Source organism: Hylobates moloch, unplaced genomic scaffold (assembly GCF_009828535.3).
Source record: "Hylobates moloch isolate HMO894 unplaced genomic scaffold, HMol_V3 SCAFFOLD_3, whole genome shotgun sequence".
In the NCBI taxonomy this organism is placed as follows: Eukaryota; Metazoa; Chordata; class Mammalia; order Primates; family Hylobatidae; genus Hylobates; species Hylobates moloch.
The window spans coordinates 55,921,368-55,941,567 of NW_026652278.1; the positions used below are offsets into that span (position 1 = coordinate 55,921,368).

General features: G+C 39.2%; 1 protein-coding gene across 1 annotated transcript; it reads left to right on the forward strand.

Annotated features, from left to right (window-relative positions):
* Positions 1-13,207: 13,207 nt before the first annotated feature.
* Positions 13,208-17,103, forward strand: LOC116480684 (ADP-ribosylation factor-like protein 4A; the record flags this gene model as incomplete). The annotated part of the gene is made up of 2 exons (XM_032172923.2): positions 13,208-13,778; positions 17,081-17,103. Coding segments are annotated over exons 1-2 (594 nt in total), but the record flags the coding sequence as incomplete, so codon positions are not given.
* Positions 17,104-20,200: the final 3,097 nt, after the last annotated feature.

A 20,200-nucleotide genomic window follows, 5' to 3' on the forward strand; every position in this document is an offset into this window, starting at 1 on the left:
TACTACATTTCAGTCACCTTGGCCTCCTCTGGATTCCTCCAACCGGCCAAGTGCTTTCCTTTCTGGAGGTCCCTGCACAGGATCTTCCCTCTCCCCTCCCAGCCTTTCTGCAACTGGTTTTTAACTCATCCATCTGGGCTCAGCCTAAAGGTCACGTCCTCTCAGAGGTCTTCCCTAGTATATCAATCTAAGTGGGTTCTCCCAGTTACACTCTAATTCAGCACTTCCTTTGTTTTTGTCATAGCACTTTTTGCCTTTGTAAATCTTTTTTGTTATTGAACTTATAAGGGTATATATATGTAAGTGTTCCCCTGGCAGGGCTGCAAGCTGCAAGGTCAGGAATGTGTGTCTATAAGCCTGTTGTTCACTATTGTACCCCAGTATGCAGCCCAGCCCAGGACACTGTGGAAATGCAGCAGTGTGCCTTATGAGGTTAAGTCATAAGATATTACAATCTCCATCTTACTTTCTAGGACCACTCATAGTGGGGAGAATCCAGCAGCCATGTTGTGAGGATGCTCAAGCAGCCCAATGGAGAATTCCAATTGTGAGGACTTTCAAGCACCCTATAAAGAAGTCCACGTGTTGAGAAACTGTAGCCTCCTGCAAAAGACCAGCACTGGCTTGCCAGGCTTACAAACAAGCTTCTCTGGGTCATGTATGCAGATACTGCAGTCCCAGCTGACATCTTGGCAGCAACTTAGTGAGAGATCATGAATCAGAAACCCCTAACTGAACTGCTCCTGGACTCCTAACCCACAGAAACTGTGTGATATAATAAATACTTATTGTTCTAAGCCGTTAAGTGTTGGTGTTATTTGTTACTCAACAATAGACAATTATGACAATGTGATAAATAAAAAAGATTTGGTCTCCAACCCTGGTTTCTGGGACAGAGCTCCTAAAACCCTTATAATTTCCTGAGCAGAGGTGCTAGGTGCATCTTTTGTTTTGATATTAGGTCTTTGACCTCAATTGCTGACACACGACCCCTAATTCCTTGGAATTTCCTTGTTGATAGGAACATCTTCTGTTCTAATGAGGTGACTCTTAGAGGGCCACTAGATGGGGTCTGATCACTGGAAGGACCAGGTCTGATTAGAAGCTTGGAACTTTCAGCCCTATCCCATCCTCTGGGAAGAGGCAATGGGCTGGAGATTGAGTTAATAAGCAATCATGTCTACATGATAAAAACTACATAAAAATCCCTGAACTACAGGGTTTGGAGAGCTTTCAGCTTGACAACACAACCATGTGCCTGAAGGGTGGTGCATCCCAACTCTATGAAGACAGGAGTTCCAGTGCTCAGGACCCTTCCGGACCTCACCCTCTGTATTTCTCCAACTGAATGTTCATCTGTATCCTTTATTAATATAATAAACCAGTAGATGTGTTTCTCTGAGTTCTGCTGGGAGCCATCCTAGTAAATTAATCAAACCCAAGGGACGGGTCCTAGGAACCCAGATTTACAACCAGTTGATCAGAAGCATAGGTTACAATCTACTATCTGCGATTGGTGTCTGAACTGAGGGACAGTCTCGTGGAAACTTGCACTTAACCTGGAAAAGCTGACTCTACTTGAGGCAAGCAGTGTCAGAATTTAATTGAAGTATAGGATGCCCAGTTGTTCACTGGAAAATTGATTGTTAGTGGGGAGAAATCCCCACACATTCTGGTCACAGAAGTATGATGAGTGTTCACTGTTCACTGTTTAAGAGAAGAAAACATGTATTTTTTTTTCTGATACAACAAGCAATATATATTTCTGTAAAATTTGGTAAAACAAAAATCACCTCTACATGTAGATGAGGACCATCTATCTAAAACCTATAAAAGGTAAAAGAGTTCATGTGATAGAATGATCTAATAATTCTTGAATATTTAGAAACTTCTGCTGTAAACATGTTTTGCTCAAAAACATGGTTTTTTTTTTTTCTTTTTCATAGGCACAGAAGAGTAAAGACATTCATGAGAGATTACAAGGTCCCATTCCTTCTCCTTGACAAGCTGGAAAAACCACAGAATAGGAAATAACTCATAGGATTAGAGATCTAACTTTAATTTTTACCTCTCTTCAGACAAGTTTGTTTTTTTTTTTCTTTTTGAGACAGAGTTTCGCTCTTGTTGCCCAGGTTGGAGTGCAATGGTGCAATCTCGGCTCACTGCAACCTCTGCCTCCCAGGTTCAAGCTATTCTCCTGCCTCAGCCTCCCGAGTAGCTGGGATTACAGGTGCCCACCACCACGCCTAGCTATTTTTTTGTATTTTTAGTAGAGACGGGGTTTCACCATGTTGGCCAGGCTGGTCTTGAACTCCTGAACTCAGGTGATCCACCCGCCTCAGCCTCCCAAGGTGCTGGGATTACAGGCATGAACCACCGTGCCCAGCCATCAGACAAGTTTTTAAATAAGGTCTCACAAATGTTCACTGTAAAAATAAAGATTTTCAGGACAAAAGTCTCTACTAAACTCTAATCTTCTTTTGAGTGCTGCTCTATTGGATCTCCTTCCTTCTGCAATCTTCAAGTTACCCTCCTCTCTCTTCCCCTAATGTGGCTACAATGGGGGAAGGAAGAATATTCAGAGGAATATTCCAATTAGAAGCATGAGTTGAAATCAGCATGGTGCAAGGTGCTTGGTGGCATAAGACGCACTACATAGGCTGTCTCTACGCTGGGTGCAAAGAGTCTTCACTGCTCAGATATGGTCAAGTTCAGTTCACCAGGGTAGGAAGCAGTACATGAGTTTGGGCCAAAGCCTACTGGAGCCATAAATGTTCAGTAGCCTTCCTTGATTGCGGGTTCCAAACTAAAGTCCACACATCTATTCTCAGAGTATGAGAGTTCTTGTATTAAAAACAAAAAGTTAAATATTGTGTCTTCATTCCAATAATTTTTTTTCTTTACTAAGGTAAACTTTACTACAGTAAAGTTTAATTTGATGAGTTTTTATAAATGTGTTGTATTAGTCTATTTTCATTGCATAAAGGAATACCTAAGACTCGATAATTTATAAAGAAAAGAGGTTTATTTGGCTCATGGTTCCGCAGGCTGTACAGGAAGCATGGTGCCAGCATCTGCTTCTGGTGAGGCCTCAGGAAGCTTCCACTCATGATGGAAGGTAAAGGGAAAAACAGGCATGACATATGGTGAGAGAGGGAGCAGGGAGGAGGGAGATGCCACACCCTTTTAAACAATCAGATCTCATGTGAACTCAGAGCAATAACTCATTCATTACCATGGGGAAGACACCAAGCCACTTACGAGGAATCTGCCCACATGACCCAAATACCTCCCACACAGCCCCACCTCCAACATTGGGAATTACACTTCAACATGAGATTTGGAGGAGACAAACATCCAAATCATATCATGTGTGTACCTATGAAAATAATGCCCAAGATATTAAAAATTTTGACTATCCCCCAAAATGTATCTTATGTCCCTTTGCAGTGAATCTCCCCCATAGAGGTAACCACTGTTCTGATTTATATAGCCATAGCAATTATAATCTTTAATAAATGAACACATATATTCTGAGTCATCTGGATGACCATCTCATAACTGATCATTGTGCCTATTTTATCTTTACAGTCAAGTTGATATGAGGTAGTAATATTTCAAATATTTATAAGCCAATTTTAAAAAAAGAGAACAAAAACATAAACCATACATTTGAGTCCTGGTATCAGGAGCAATTTGACCTCAAAAGAACTCATGCCATAATGGCCAGCACCACATTTGCATTGCAAGTAGCAATTTATTTGCAGCAACATATCATTATCATTGTTTGTGGAATTTTTAAATCAGTTTTGGATTTTACAGTTGCATAAGAGTTATGAGCATAAAACATTCAGGTCAAGTTCTATGTTTTTACATATTTAAGTAACATCAAATAAAAATAATTTAAGTCAGCATTGACAGGCCACAATAATTTCTTTTTAAAAGGAGTCAGTACATTACTCAAGTTTGAAAAACATTGCTCTAGCCTACATGTTTATCCTATAAGGATCTAGGCTACCTCCTTTCAAAGATAAAAGGATTCAGGGTTTGAGGTCATCACTAAATGTTGGCAGCCAGACTAGCATCACTCACTTCTTCCACCCATCTTCCCAGTTTTCCGAAGCCTAATTCAACCCAATATACCCAAGAACATCCGTGACCATTCCAGTCCACACAATGTGTCTTCTAAATTCGTGCAAAAGATAGTATAGATCTGTGTTTCTCTGAGAATTCCTGGCTTCCTCGCAATACCTAAGTTCTATAGCATGCACAAAACTGATGATTCATAACTATTTTTGAATGAATGCAAAGTAGTCCTGTAGAAATAAGAAGTTCCAATGAAACAAGTAACATATACTAAATTTGAGTGGTTACTTTTTGAAATTAGACCAGAATAGTATCTACATATAGGACAGAGCCAGAGTTCATAAAATCCCTAGAATCGTACACTAAATTTTGTTTATAAATATGTGCATTGTTCTCAAAAGAGGCAGTATCACATTCTTTAGATTTCGAATGGACTCCAGTCCCAAAAGGTGATAAGAAATAAAAAAGATATGCAAAGGTCAATTCACTGTCACACTTCTCTACATATTTGGGGCCACAGTTCTTCAGGAACATAGCCAACAAAGAAGTTGAAATATTGAGATAATTGGAGGATGAAAAAAAAAGAATCTACATTTAAAACCATAACTTAAAAAATTAAATTGCACCATTTATATATCCAAATACAGGCTCACTTCAAAAATAAGAATATTCCACTTTTTTCTACCTCATCTGTACATTGGAAATTATACAAATTATGACTACCTGAAAAGGTAAGGCTTATTTAATTTTAAGATAGAACACCATAAAACCGTCAATAAAATAAGTGAAAATACTATAACAAAGCAAAATAGTTGATGTTGCAATTTTAAAAGGGGAATTTCCATTACTTGCTCTACTAAACTAACAGTAGATAATTCTTGCAAGTAATTTGAAAATGTTTTACCTTTTCTCAATAGGAATGAACTAATAGAAATTGGCTTAAAACGATATATGTGTTCATATGTCTACTAAATTTTAAAATATGAATTAGACCATCAGTTTTACATACAAGCTTATTATTCTACCTTTTCTATAAATCACTACAGGTATATGCTAATTGAATTATAAATTAAGTCTGTTATATATATTTTCAGTAATCTGTTGTCATGACACATACCAGTATTTTGTCATATTTCCTGAAGAATCCATTTCTGCGTGTCTAAAGCAAAAATAATACTCATCAATTATAAAACACTAACACAAATACATTTCAATCTCAGAGTAAAATATAGTCATAGGACCCATTAAGGATCATTAATCATCATGATTCCTTCAATGTCATGTTGAAAAGCAATAACTAGAGGGAGTACAAAATATTAGGAACTAAAGACGCTTAACTATGATGAAAGGACAGAAGCAAAGCGATTCCTTATTCATTCAAAAGCATGGGGTAAGGAGAATGAAGAGAGGTTGGTTAATAGTTTCAAATATACAGTTAGAAGGATAAGTGCTACAGTTCTTTAGCACAGTAGAGCAACTACAGTTAACAATAATTTATTGTATATTTCAAAACAGCTAAAAGAGAAGACTTGAAATGTTCCCAATACAAAGAAATGATAAATGCTTGTGTTGATGGATACCCTAAACAGCCGAACTTGATCACCACATATTCTACGTATGTATCAAAATACCACATGTATCACATATGTACAATTATTATGTACCAATTTTAAAACTTTTTTTAAGAATCTGAGGGTTAAGTGATTTTGTTATCAGGTCTGCTCACACCTGAGGACAGGTTCCCAGAGCAGAGGGTGGCCAAGACCGGGTGCCCTTGAGTGAAATGGTACAGTTACAGTTCAGAGAAAGTACATCAGCAATGTTCCTAAATGACCTAGATCAAAGAAACAGCAACATTCTAACCATCTTGTTCTTTCGAAGAACTCAATGACCACAATTTAGTGAGACACACTGACTGTGAGGCAGTCAACTGGAGAAGGAATTAAGACAAGAAAAAGAACTATATGTATTTATAGTTATATGGTAGTAAGAACATATTACTTTTTTCTAGATTTAAATCAGTACATGCTACTGCCCAGAGATATTAGCCTTATAATATATTATGTCATTTAAAAGTTTAACATATATCAAAAGAAAATCTTTGGTTTAGAGGCTGCAGAGATACAACTTTTTAAAAAAACTGATTTTAAGTATGTCATTTAGTTTTCCTACTCAAATAAGCAGTTTACAAGGTTGCAACCTTACCATTCCAGTTTTCAAAGAAATAAGTATATTTGAAACATCTGAATTCCTTAGATGTACAAATGGTTATGGAAGATTTAAAATTATTTATGAATGATAAAAGCACTGGCTTTTTCATTGAAGCATTAAGTTTGATCTCCAGAGACTCTCAAATTCCAAAGCTGTTTCTCACAACTTCACCTCGAGACTGAATCCCAAACTAATCCTTTCTCAACTACCCCAAAAAAAAGAAAAGAAAAGGAAAGAAAAAGAAAGAAAAACAACCACCACACTACTAGCTTTTCCTTACATGATACTCCTTTCAAATGCTAGATCCTGCTAGACTTCTACTGGTCCTTTGTCACAGAAGTCCAAATTCCATCCCAGCTGCCCAAATCCGCTCAGACTGCCCTACTTACTAACAGTACTTTGTCACACTAAGTTAGGGAAGAAATGGAAATGAGGCCATTATCTGTAAGCTGGTGATTTTACCCTCACAGATGGAGAACAAATGATATAAAACACAGACTGAGAACAAGGCACGGTAACTTTAGAATAATTTTCTTACATTCCAGGTACACAAAGACAATGATAAAAGCTCTAAGAGTTAGCTTGAATATTTCAAAACCATAACAGAAATTGAATTTTAAAATTTACTAAGGTTGCAGAATCCAACAAGAAAATACATTGATAGGGCTTTGGTGAGAATTAAATTGTCAGCATAGTAAAATAGGTTATCATATGCTGACTGTTGTATTGGCTTTAACATAGGAAAAAGGGGAAAAACAAATGATTACTTAAGAAACAATTTAGTGGGCAAGGTTTCAAAACATTGGGTCAGGGGAATAAAAATAACAGAGTTTGGCATAGCTTTTAAGAACCGCAAAAGCCGTAAGTCTAGATAAGATTATATGTACATAAGCAAAATACAAGGCTTACCTTAGTATATAAACACAATATGACTTTCTTTTCCTTGGAATTGAGAAAATATTTAATTTATAAAATGCTTCAAAAATTATTTACTAGATTATATCAAATATTATTCCTAAATAAAATCTACAAAGGCTATTACAGATAATGTTAACAGACCACTAGCAAACGTTTATTTTATTCTGCTTTAGTCAACACTTATGTTATAGCACTCATTTATAGATTATTGAATATTAAGACAAAAATAAGGAGATGACTAAGACCTCACAGTTTCAGAAACAAAATATTTGGAGGCAAATTAATGCAGTTCTGTAACCTTTTTCTTTAATGTTCAGAGGCTCAGAAGAAAATAAAGAAATACACCAACCCTAGGCTTAACCCAATGCTCAGACTTGGACTTGGAAGTAAGTTACCTGGGAAGAGTCTCAGATTGGGTTTTAAAAGGTTGAATGGCTGATCACAGAAAACAGGTTGAACTGAAAAGCAAGGGTGGAGATCACATAGCAAAGGTATTTGAGGAACAAGAAAGATGCTTGGTAAAGAGAGTGCTCAGGGTGGAGACAGCACTGTGTCCTCAGCCTGGTGAATAGTTAAAACATGGGTCTCTGGATTATACAACCCGGGAGGGCAATGATCTGAACAAGGGCCACAAACTGCATATGAATGCCAAATACCACAATTGCTGCATGGACAGGGCAGGCAAAGAGCTTAGTCTGAGAAATACTCTGGTAATGTATAATTGGGGCCTGAGTAGAAGGGAGATACTGTTACAGTAAGTAGTTAAGCCGACATAAGCAGGGCAGGAGAGGTCCCCCCTCCCACCAGGAATGTCAGGCAACCATCAGGTGATGGTCAGGCGGTTGTTAAACAGTTTCTCTAAAATAATAATTGGTTGCAAGCCGACCCCAAGGAAAGGCAATCTCCCAATAGATAGAAAACACCTGAAGCTGGTGATGAGCAGCTTTCCATTAAGATTTCAGGAGTTGAGTAAGTGGGCTCAAGCATGCATACCAGGAGGCAAAATGGCAGTTTAACCAGTATATGACCTTCTTCTGGGAATGTGACTGGTAAGGAAAAAACGCCTCAAACGAGCATGTGCACAACTTGGTAAACACACTGAGCATGTGCCCCTCTCAAGTGCTGGCAGGCCACTGTGCGTGTGGACAGCCTGCCCCAAGAAAGAATCAGGAGAGAAGAAATGTAAACCTCGGAACCATGCCAATGTATAAAAACTCCACGTCAAGGGTTGGACGGCACTTGAATCTCTCAAGTCATCCACTTGGCCTTCTTCCAAGTGTACTTTACTTCCTTTCGTTCCTGATCTAAAACTTTTAAATAAGCTTTCACTCGTGCTCTAAAATTACCCTTGGGGCCCAGCGTGGTGGCTCATGCATGTAATCCCAGTACTTTGGGAGGCTGAGGTGGGTGGATCACTTGAGGTCAGGAGTTCAAGACCAGCCTGGTCAATATAGTGAAACCTCTCTCTACTAAAAATACAAAAATTAGCCAGGCCTGGTGGCGGGCACCTGCAGTCCCAGCTACTCAGGAGGTGGAGGCACAAGAATCGCTTAAACCCAGGAAGCAGAGGTTGCAGTGAGCCTAGAGCATACCACTGCACTACAGCCTGGAAGACATAGTGAGGATCTGTCTCAGGAAAAAAAAAAAAAAAGAAAGAAAAAAGGAATAAAAGGAAAAAAAATAGACTTAAAAAATATAAAACTTGCCTTGGTCTCTCTGCTTTAAACCCCTCAGTTGAACTACTTCCTCTAAGGAGACAAGAATTGAGCTGCTGCAGACCCATACCAATTCACTGCTGCTCACACCACAGTAATGGGCATGCCTTGAGGCCAGGCACAATGCAGTGAGTGCCAGCATGGCTCAGTGGCTCTGAGTTACAGAGGGAGGGGCAGTGGGGACTGGAGAGGCCTCCTTTCAAAACCAGTTACCTCCATGAAGATGTCACTGAATATCTAGTCCATGCTCTCCTGGTTTTCTTCCTACCTCTCTAGCCTTGCCTAACCTCTGTCTCCTGGGAATGGTTCTAAATAGGTGTTCCCAACAGGCCTCCTCCTCCATTCACTCTACCTCCTCTTCCTCACACAGGTCAACTACTATGTACAGGTAAATGTTTCTCAAATCCATGTCTGTGGCTTACATTTTGTTTTTAAATGCCAAACCACCAGGTGACTCCATTTAGATGTCTTGATGGCGCCTCAAACTCAGCACGACCAAAATTGAATTTATCTTCCCTGTTGATAAGACAGCAGGGTGCAGTGGTTAAGAACCTGGGTCTCGGACCAGTCTGCCTGGTTTGAATTCTGGCTCTACCAATTTCTGGCTATGTGGGGAGGTTGTCAATCTCTGCATGCCTCAGTTTCTTCAACTATAAAATAGGAAAAATGAGTAGGAACTATCTCATAAGGCCACTGTGAACAGTTAACAATATAGTATCTGTAAATCACTTAGAACAGTGCCTGGTACACATGAAGTGCTTTGTCTAGGAAGTAAATAATAATATTTTTCCTCTTCACTTGGCACTCAGGGGAAAGTTAACCAAGTGAAAACCTGAACATTATGTTCAACTTCTCCCTCTCCTCTACTTTCCAAGTCCAAGTTCTGCCAGTTCTACTTCCTACGTATTTCTTGAAGATATTTGCATTTCCCCATTTCTATTATTCTGTTGAAGTTTGGGCTCTCATCATCTTGTTTCCAAATCTTGACCTCCTCCCACCTACTTTTCAGATAATAATCAGAGTACAAATCTTATCATGTGGCAAAGTCCTTAAATTCCTTCAGTGGTTTCCCATTGCCCTCAGGTCCAAGTCCAAAACCATTAACATGACTAGCAAGGCATTTCCTGAGGTGCCCTTGCTAATTTTTCCATCTCAATTCTTACCACCTCCCACATGGGCACAGGTTGAACTTCCAGTTTTTGGAAAACATCATGATCTCTTGCAGCTCCTAGATTTTGCAAACATCATTTTCTCTGGAACACTCTTCTCCCTCCTCTTCACCTGGCTAAATCCGAATCATCCTTCACTTTCAATGTACAGTTCCAAGCAGCCTTCCCTTCCTATCCAGCCCCACCAGTCTCAGGTGCCCCCACTATGCCTTCCAGTAGTAGCCTATGTGGCTACATTCATTGCTTACACCACCATAGTATAGGTAACTCCAGTAAACTGTAAATTCCACAAAGGCAGAGACAAGAACTGTCTTGTACACTAGTATGTCTCCAGTGCAGGGCAGACTGGCTCTGACTTGGACATGGAAGTAGGTTGCCATGGGATCGAGTATACATATATTAAGACCTTGATAATGAAGATGGCTGAAAGACAGAGAAAGGACAGGGATCTAGAAAATGCCCCTAAAAGATAGCTATTGGCTGGACACAGTGGCTCACGCCTGTAATCCCAGAGCTTTTGGACACCAGGGCAGGAGAATTGCCTGAGGCCAGGAGTTCAAGACCAGCCTGGACAATATAGCAAGACTCCATCTCTACAAAAAATGAAAAGTTAGCTGGGCATGATGGTACCTGTGGTCTTAGCTACTTAGGAGGCTGAGGCAAGAGGATTGCTTGGGCCCAGAAGTTCAAGACTGCAGCAAGTTATGATCATGCCTCTGCAGTCCAGCCTGGGTGACACAGCAAGACTCTGTCTCTAAAAAAACCAAAATAATTATTAGCACTCCCACGTTCTAAATGAGAAAACGGAGGCTTAGACAGCTTAAATAACTTGTCCAAGGTCAAAGTCAGACAGCCAGATTCTAGAAGCCACATTACTAACACCAATCCATGCTGTTTTCCAGTGGAAGTCACATGCAACACCAAATCGGACATCCTGGGCTCTAATCCTGATTCTGCCACTTGATACCTGTTGATTTAAAACAAGGAACAAGTTCTTCGAGCCTCATTTTTTTTTTATTTTTCAACAGTGTGGTGTTATGATATATATTGGATTTTGGCCCAGTTCCTGGCTCCTGACTCCCATTGCCCTTGTTACAGTCTTTTGTTATAATATTGGGTGTGTTAGGCCTCAGGCACAGGCCTCTTACCTTCTCTTGCCCTCCTTTCCACTGCCCCAAGGAAGGACTCCACTCTTCTCTGCCTTTCTGACTGAGGGTCTTAAGACCCTTCCTGGTTAGTGTCCTACCCCATACCCTGAGGGAAGGAATGTTGATGTCCTGAAGCTTCCATGAAAACCCAACAGAACTGTATTGAGAGAGTTTCCAGACAGCTGAACACCTGGAGGTTCCTGAAGGGTGGTGTGCCAGGGGAGGGCATGGAAGCTCTGTGTCCCATACCTGGCCCTATGTTTCCATCTGTATCTTTTGTAATGTCCTTTATAATAAACCAGTAAACACAGGTAAATGTTTCCCTGAGCTCTATGAGCTGCTCTAGCAAATTAATTGAACCCAAAGAAGGGTTCATGGGAATCCCAACTTGAAGCCAATTGCTCAGAAGTTCCAGAGGCCCTGACTTTCAACTGTGGGGGAAGGAAGGGGTGGTCTTGTGGGACTAAGCCCTCAACCTATGGGACCTGACACCATCTCCAGGTAGATAGTGTCAGAAATGAATTGAACTATACCAGCTGGTGTCCAGGCATGGTATATGAGGAAAAACTCCCACATCTTTGGTCACAGAAGTCTTTTGTGTTGATGACTGCTGTGGGGGTCTGAGAGCAGAAAAAACTCATGGTTTAACAAAGTTTCTCCCTACACATCAGTTAAATTGTTATCACAACATCTGGTTAGTAAGATTATTAACATGAAATAAGTGACAACTGATAATTTCTGGCCTTTAGAAATTATTCAATTAGTGCTGAAACTATCCCACAATATCTGGTACAGTTATCAACTTTGAGCAAGCATGGGGCTTTTTGGAAGAAACACAATAGTAAAATAAGTCAAATCCATGCTACCAAACTTCATAATTAATGGGGGACTGACTGCAGCCATATCACCCTCTAACACAGGATGTAGTACTTTGTCCTTATCCCCAAAAGGGAAGCCGAACTAGAAACATGATTATGAATTTCACTTTGAAGATATTTCACAAGTGGGGTTTCCTTTTAGAAACAAGGTTTGCCTTCTTCCATATCTGTTCTAAAAGTCAGTTTCCTCGAAATTTATAGATAGCAAAATCCACCTGATTGCTCTCCTTTTATGTTTTCCTAAACTCCCTTACTCTCCTTTCTTCAGTTTCCTTTCTTCAGAAAACAAGTATCAGCCTTGTTTTCCAAATTAACATTGAGCTTCAAAGAATTTAAGTTGCCAAGCCAGAGCTAGACCCAGGCCTTCAATTCCCATATCAATGTTACTGTCCATACATGACAACCACATATAAACATTTCTTTTAATTAAGAAAGGTAGACATGCAGGAAGAACAGAAGGATGGAAGGACGGATAGATGGACAGACGGACAGACAGAAGGAAGGAAGAAAGGTAGGTTTACTTCGAATCTTACTCTTTATAACTCACGGAAATACCATCATTCTCTAAGAATACTTTTAAGCTATGTGCCCTTAATTTTTGTTTATGTGTTTGTTTAGTCAATGTGAACCAAAAGAATTATATATCAAATGATTACACGGGGTCAAAATAGGTGGGCAATCATGGATGAAGGAAGAAAAGTATTAACATTAAATAAAGAAAACATGAATAATAATTCTCTTGGAAGGGAGGGGGAAGCAGTTTGACATCTATCATAACCCTTATTAGTGATTAGGGGCGTGCAGGCAGGGGGTGGGGTCTGTCACGTGGAGCTGCCGGACAACCACCCTTAGGACAGTCTGGCGCGTCGCGCCCACCTGGCGCTCAGGCCTCTGCCACTGCCCATGCCTCCCTGGTGCCAGCGAACAGGTATCAGCACACCTCCCCAGCAGCTGAGAGAGATGCTGAGTGAAGGGGAGGGAAGGATGGTTAGTCAGTCTTATAGTTGGATCACGTACGAAGAGAAGTTCTAAAGCAAGAAGTAGAAAGCGTTTCAAATTGGGACATTTATTTGCAGCTGGAAATGGGGAATGGATTATCAGACCAGACTTCTATCCTGTCCAGCCTGCCTTCATTTCAGTCCTTCCACATTGTTATGCTGGGTTTGTACTGTGCTGGAAAGACAACTGTCTTATACAGGCTGCAGTTCAATGAATTTGTAAATACCGTACCTACCAAAGCATTTAACACTGAGAAAATTAAGGTAAACCTGAGAAATTCTAAAACAGTCACTTTTCACTTCTGGGATGTAGGTGGTCAGGAGAAATTAATGCCACTGTGGAAGTCATATACCAGATGCACAGATGGCATTTTATTTCTTGTGGACTCTGTTGATATCGAAAGGATGGAAGAAGCCAAAACTGAACTTCACAAAATAACTAGATTATCAGAAAATCAAGGAGTCCCTGTACTTATAGTTGCTAATAAACAAGACTTGGGGAACTCATTATCTCTTTCAGAAATTGAGAAATTATTAGCAATGGGTGAACTGAGCTCATCAACTCCTTGGCATTTGCAGCTTACCTGTGCAATCATAGGAGATGGCCTAAAGGAAGGACTTGAGAAACTACATGACATGATCATTAAAGAAAAGATGAATATCAATACCTATTATATCTGTGTGGAGGAGGTTTTCTCTGGTCTGATTTTGACAAATGGAAAAGTGTCTACAGCCTGGTTTGCCTGTCTGCCCTCCTGGATGCTATTAAAGCTTTGTTTTGTTCAACAATCAGATGCCCAACTCTGTTGATTTGTGGAGGATGAGTAAATGCGTGATTCTTAAAGTGGTATCTTCTCCCTATCCCACAAATCTTTTGGTACTACCATTTGGCGAAGCCAAGCAAGGATAGTAAATTGACCAGAACACAGTTGTAGAAATTTGACCTGAAGTTAGTGAAATAAAACTCTAAAGAGTGAAAAAAAAAAAAAAATGTGGACATGGTTCTTAATGCCCCTCCCTCAGTTATTAGAAAATGCTCATTAAAGTTCTGGACTAAGAGTGTGTTTTATTTATTTATTTATTTATTTTTATTTTTATTTATTTATTTTTTTTACAATAGCTTCCTGTATGTTTATTTTTGCAGGGCCTAGTTGACAATGGAAATTTTATTAATATATTAAATAGCAAACGTGTTTCTAAAATATAAACTCGGAAAATTCTATCAGAAAAGCTACTGCCCTTTCTTTCCTCTTCTGGCATTAAAAGCAAGCAAAGCAGCAAACAAACCTCTGAAATATACACTAAGAGTGTGTTTTAAATCATTTAGATTTTCCTTGGCAAGACTGTTCAAAGCCCTAATGGAGAAATGCAGCTGCTCCATCCACTTAGGCCCCAGCTGCCTTCAAAAGAACTCAGAGAAAGTTCTAGCATCTTGAGGAATGGTCATGCAAACCACAGTCTTAAATACATTGTTTATATTTTTCCTTAATGCAGAAATTCAAGAAGAGTGCTTTTCAGGCAGAACATCTAATCTGTTCATAATGCATAATGGCCAAACACCCTTTCAAAAACCCATGTAAAAGACAAAATGGCCAACAATATTTGATGTCCAAATGATTTTATTTCCCTTGATAAAAGAAAGAGCTTGTAACTGTACCAACATTAGTCTACAAAACCTTAAAGCACAGTCAAATTATTAGCCTTTGCTGAAGATTTACATGTTTATTATATAGAAACAACCCACGCTCATGAAGAGAAGGCTGGCAAATCTTCAGCTAATCTAAAAAACATTGGCAATACACTTAAGAATGGATAATATTTGTAATTGAAAATGGGAATGGAAAACAAGGACCTAGAATGAAGACCTTGGGAATTAAGAGCAGGACTAGACGAGCTATGAAAGAGACTGAGGATTCATTTCCATAAGATGATAGTTGGAACTGTGAATGCTAGCCAGATCTGCAAAGAAGAAAATGTAAGAACAGAGGACTTTTAATGAAGATGTCAAACTCACCAATTAAGTGCATCTGCTCCAAACACAAAAGAATGGGAAGTAATATATAAACATATAAATAGAATAACAAAAAATACAGAACAAAATAATAGAGCAACCCTAGCTATAAATAGAAAAACTGTTCTTAGTAAAACTTTTCTCACGGATCAGTTCTCTCCAAAATTGATCTATAAACTCAATTCCAATTAAAATCAAAATTGAATTTTTATGCAAATTGACAAACTGATATCAATTTTTTTAGAAGAACAAGAATAGCTAAGATAATTTTAAATAAGTGTGTATGGAGGTGCACTTTTAGACATCAAGAGTGTTTACAAACCTTAGTATTTAAGACAGTAGGTAAAATGCAAAGAGCCCTACAGGAAAGAAAATGAGTGAGGAATATAATTAGGCATTTAATAAAAGAAGAAATCGAAATAACATTAAATATATTAAAAGTTGTTCAATTTCATTTTAAGTTAGGAAAATGTAGCAAATTAAAGCCACAGTGAGATTCATTTCACAACCAAAAATTGACAAAAATTTAGAAACCTCATTATTTCAAGTGGTAAAAGAATATGAAGAAATGTCATCTGTTACCCATGCTCGTGGCATTTGGAGTGGGATGAAGCTATAAAATTCATTAGTACTAATATTTTGCAGAACAATCTGGCAATATCTTGTATAGTTAATGATGTACATATATTTTATTTAACAAATACTTGTATAGTACTTTCTATGTGCCAGGCACTATTAAAAGTTTTTTATAAATATTAACTCATTTAATCCTCCTAACAACTGTAGGTATTATTATCTTTTTACTTTTGAGTTTGGTGTAATCTTAGACCTCATGTACACAATATTAAACTAATCATTATCCTTTTTTCATGACACAGTCTCTTCATAGGTCCATTTTTGAACCACGTGAACTTATTACTCTGTTAATTATGTTACAGATGTAACAAGCACCTTAGCATTCAATAGGAATGCTAGGATCTTCACAATAACCTACATCTACCCATATACAATCATGCACCCTGCAAAATAGTGTTAGGTGTAACAATGTTTCAGTGAATGATTGACCACAAATATGATCATGGTCCCACAAGATTATAAATATGCTATTTTTACTGTATCATTTCTATGTTTAGATACACAACTACATCCATTGTGTTATATTTGCCTATAGCATTCAGTACAGTAACATGCTGTACAGCTTATAGCCTAGGAGATATATATAGGCTACAGCCTGGGTGTGTAGTTGACTATATCATCTAGGTTTGTATAAATTCACTCTATAATGTTTGCACAAGGATGAACTTGAACTCCTGGCCTCAAGTGATCCACCCGCCTCAGCCTCCCAAAGTGCTGGGATTACAGGCATAAGCCATCATGCCTGACCCAGAATTACTATTTAATTAGCATAAAATTTCAGTTACGTAAAATGAATAAGTTAGATCTGCCATACATTGTACTTACAATCACTACTCTATTGTACATCTAAAAAATTGTTGAGGATAGATATCATGCTAAGTGTTCTTACCACAAGAAAAAGTTTTAAAATTGATATAGCTAGATTTTATTTCTGTCAGCTGCTATATATTCCGTTTTGTGAATATACCATAATATAAATGAGGAAAGTAAAGCAAGAGGGATTAAGTCACTTGCCCAAGGCAAGGAAGCTATTAAGATATAAAATCAGGGCCGGGCACGGTGGCTCACGCTTGTAATCCCAGCACTTTGGGAGGCCGAGGCGGGCGGATCACGAGGTCAGGAGATAGAGAGATACCACGGTGAAACCCCGTCTCTACTAAAAATACAAAAAATTAACCGGGCATGGTGGCGGGCGCCTGTAGTCCCAGCTACTCAGAGAGGCTGAGGCAGGAGAATGGCGTGAACCCGGGAGGCGGAGCTTGCAGTGAGCCGAGACTGCACCACTGCACTCCAGCCTGGGCGACAGAGCGAGACTCTGTCTCAAAAAAAAAAAAAAAGATATAAAATCAGGCCGGGCGCGGTGGCTCATGCCTGTAATCCCAGCGCTTTAGGAGGCCAAGGTGGGCGGATCACGAGGTCAGGAAATCGAGACCATCCTGGCTAACATGGTGAAACCCTGTCTCTAGTAAAAATACAAAAAATCAGCTGGACGTGGTGGCACGCACCTGTAGTCCCAGCTACTCAGGAAGCTGAGGCAGGAGAATCACTTGAACCCAGGAGGCAGAGGTTGCAGTGAGCCGAGATCGTGCCACTGCACTCCAGCCTAGGCGACAGAGCGAGACTCCATTTCAAAAAAAAGAAAAAAAAAAAAAAGATAAAATCAGTATTTGAACCTAGAAAATACTTTCAGTATCCCTGTTTTAGCCACTATGTAATGCTGACTTTGTTTCTAATGTAATGGGATAGAAACAAATAAAATGTTTGTCAACAGAGAATGGATGTCTACATAGAGGTATATTTGGCTAGGAACAGTGGGTCACACCTATAATCTTAGCACTTTGGGAGGCCAAGGCAGGAGGAGTGCTTGAGCCCAGGAGTTTGAGAACAGCCCTGGAAACATAGTGAGACTGTAACTCTACAAAAAATAAAAAATTAGCCAGATGTGGTGCCACGTGCCTGTTGTCCCAGCTACTTGGGAGGTTGACGTAGGAGGATCACTTGAGCCTGGAAGATCGAGGCTGCAGTGAGCTTTGGCCATGCCACTGCAGTGCAGCCTGAGCAACAGAGTGGGACCCTGTCTCAAAAATAAATAAATAAATAAATAAATAAATAAATAAATAAATAAATAAATAAATAAAGGTGTATTTATCAAATGAAATCACTTACAGCAGTTAAAAATGAATGAACTGGCTGGGTGCGGTGGCTCAGGTCTGTAGTATCAGAACTTTGGGAGTCTGAGGCGGGCGGATCACTTGAGCTCAGGAGTTGGAGAGCAGCCTGGCTAACATGGCAAAACCCCGACTCTACTAAAAATACAAAAATTAGCTGGGCGTGGTGTCGGGTGCCTGTAATCCCAGCTATTCGGGAGGCTGAGGCAGGAGAATCGCTTGAACCCAGAAGGTGAAAGTTGCAGTGAGCCAAGATCATGCCATCATTGCACTCAAGCCTGGGTGATGGAGCAAGACTCCATCTCAAAAAAAAAAAAAAAAAGAATGAACTAGAGCCATTCATTTTGTAATTTATATTTGTATGGATTTTAGATTTATATAGATAAACCTCAAAATTATGTTGAGGGAAAAAAGGGTACAAAATTGTATGTACAGTATAAACACAGTTATATGATGTTTGAAACATATTAAATACAAAACAATACTCCACATCCTTTATGGATGCAAACATGCCATTGTAGTATACAAACATGCTTGAGAATAGCAAATTTCAACTTTAAGGTAGTATCCTGGGCATGTAATGAGAAAGAAATCAGATTATAAAGTATTACAAACTAGGATAAATAGTATTTAAATAATTTATTTCTTAAGAAATATCTGAGGATCGTTCCAAGATGGCCGAATAGGAACAGCTCCGGTCTACAGCTCCCAGCAAGATCAATGCAGAAAACGGGTGATTTCTGCATTTCCAACTGAGGTACCTGGTTCATCTCATTGGGACTGGTTGGACAGTGGGTGCAGCCCAAGGAGGGCGAGCTGAAGCCAGGCGGGGCATCGCCTCACCCAGGAAGCACAAGGGGTCAGGGGATTTCCCTTTCGTAGCCAAGGGAGGCCATGACAGACAGTTCCTGGAAAATCGGGACACTCCCGTCCTAATACTGCGTGCTTTTCCAATGGTCTTAGCAAACGGCGTAAGGAAATCCAAAGTAGTTCTTACTTTTACTATCACAGAAAATAGTATAATTTATTGAATTTTTTATGACAGGCAATTTTTTTTCCCCTAAGTTTTAGAAAACTTAATACTTTAATACTTTTATGAAACAAATGTTTTGTGTGCTTCTAACTAGCTGGTGCTTAAGCATTTTTAAAATATGCCTACTGGACAAATCCAGGGCTGCTGCCACCACCATCATCTCCCGAATCTCTGGTAAAAATAACCAAAAAATAGTTAATACAGCCTACCAACCATGTATGACCTACCACCTCCTTTGAGTGATTTAACCAAGAGCTACACACTCAGAAGTCTTCAGAATCCAGGCACGAAAATGTAAATGTGTGAAGCTTTGGGGCTATAGCATCAGTAGGAGCTGTTATTGAGTGTTTCTGCCCCCATGAAAAGGCACTGCAAATTCTAATTTTATTTAAATATCATACTGGGCTATCACACAACCTGTAGGTTAAATCTGCCCATAGACCACTATTTTTTAATCCTGAATTAAACCTATACAGATTTTCCTCACCATGAAGAACTCTATTAATAACTTCACTGAACAGGTCAATTGTGTGTGTGTGTTTATTTCTTTTTAGTGCTATAGAGTCAATTTATGGCATCTACCCACAGATCTGTTAGGTCAAAGTCAGCTCTCCTACACTCCATGGCAAGTCTCCCCATCTTTTACATTTCTTGACACACAGAGAAAATACTGGGTACTGTGCTTAGCAGTTGGGTGACAGGATCATTCATACGCCAAACCCCAGCATCACGCAATGTATCCAGGTAACAAACATGTACCCCCGAGTCTAAATGAAATTTGAAAAAAAAAAAAAAAAGAAAATACTACTTGAAATTGCACTCTGGGTGAGTAGAAAAGGCTGCTCAGTACTGTAGGCAAATTGCCAACTCTGAGAATGAGAGGATCAATATCTCTGAAACTCATTCATGAGGGTTACTATGAGGATTAAATTAAAGAACCAATGTAAAGCATTTAGAATCGTACCAGGCACACAGAGAAGATCCATTAAATGTTTGCCACTTTTCACTTACTTAAAATAATGGCATGTCAAAGGTAATTTCTTAAAGGACAATTTTGCCCTACAGAGGGGAGCCCCTGCTGCTCACAAAAGGTAAGGTGAGATGGCCTTTTTCCCAGCCAAAATATATGTCTGGATCCTTGACCTTTTATTATAAAAGGTCAATTACACCTCTTGCATGACTAACAGATTACTTTTCTAATAGAGCAATACCAAATACAGTATCCACAT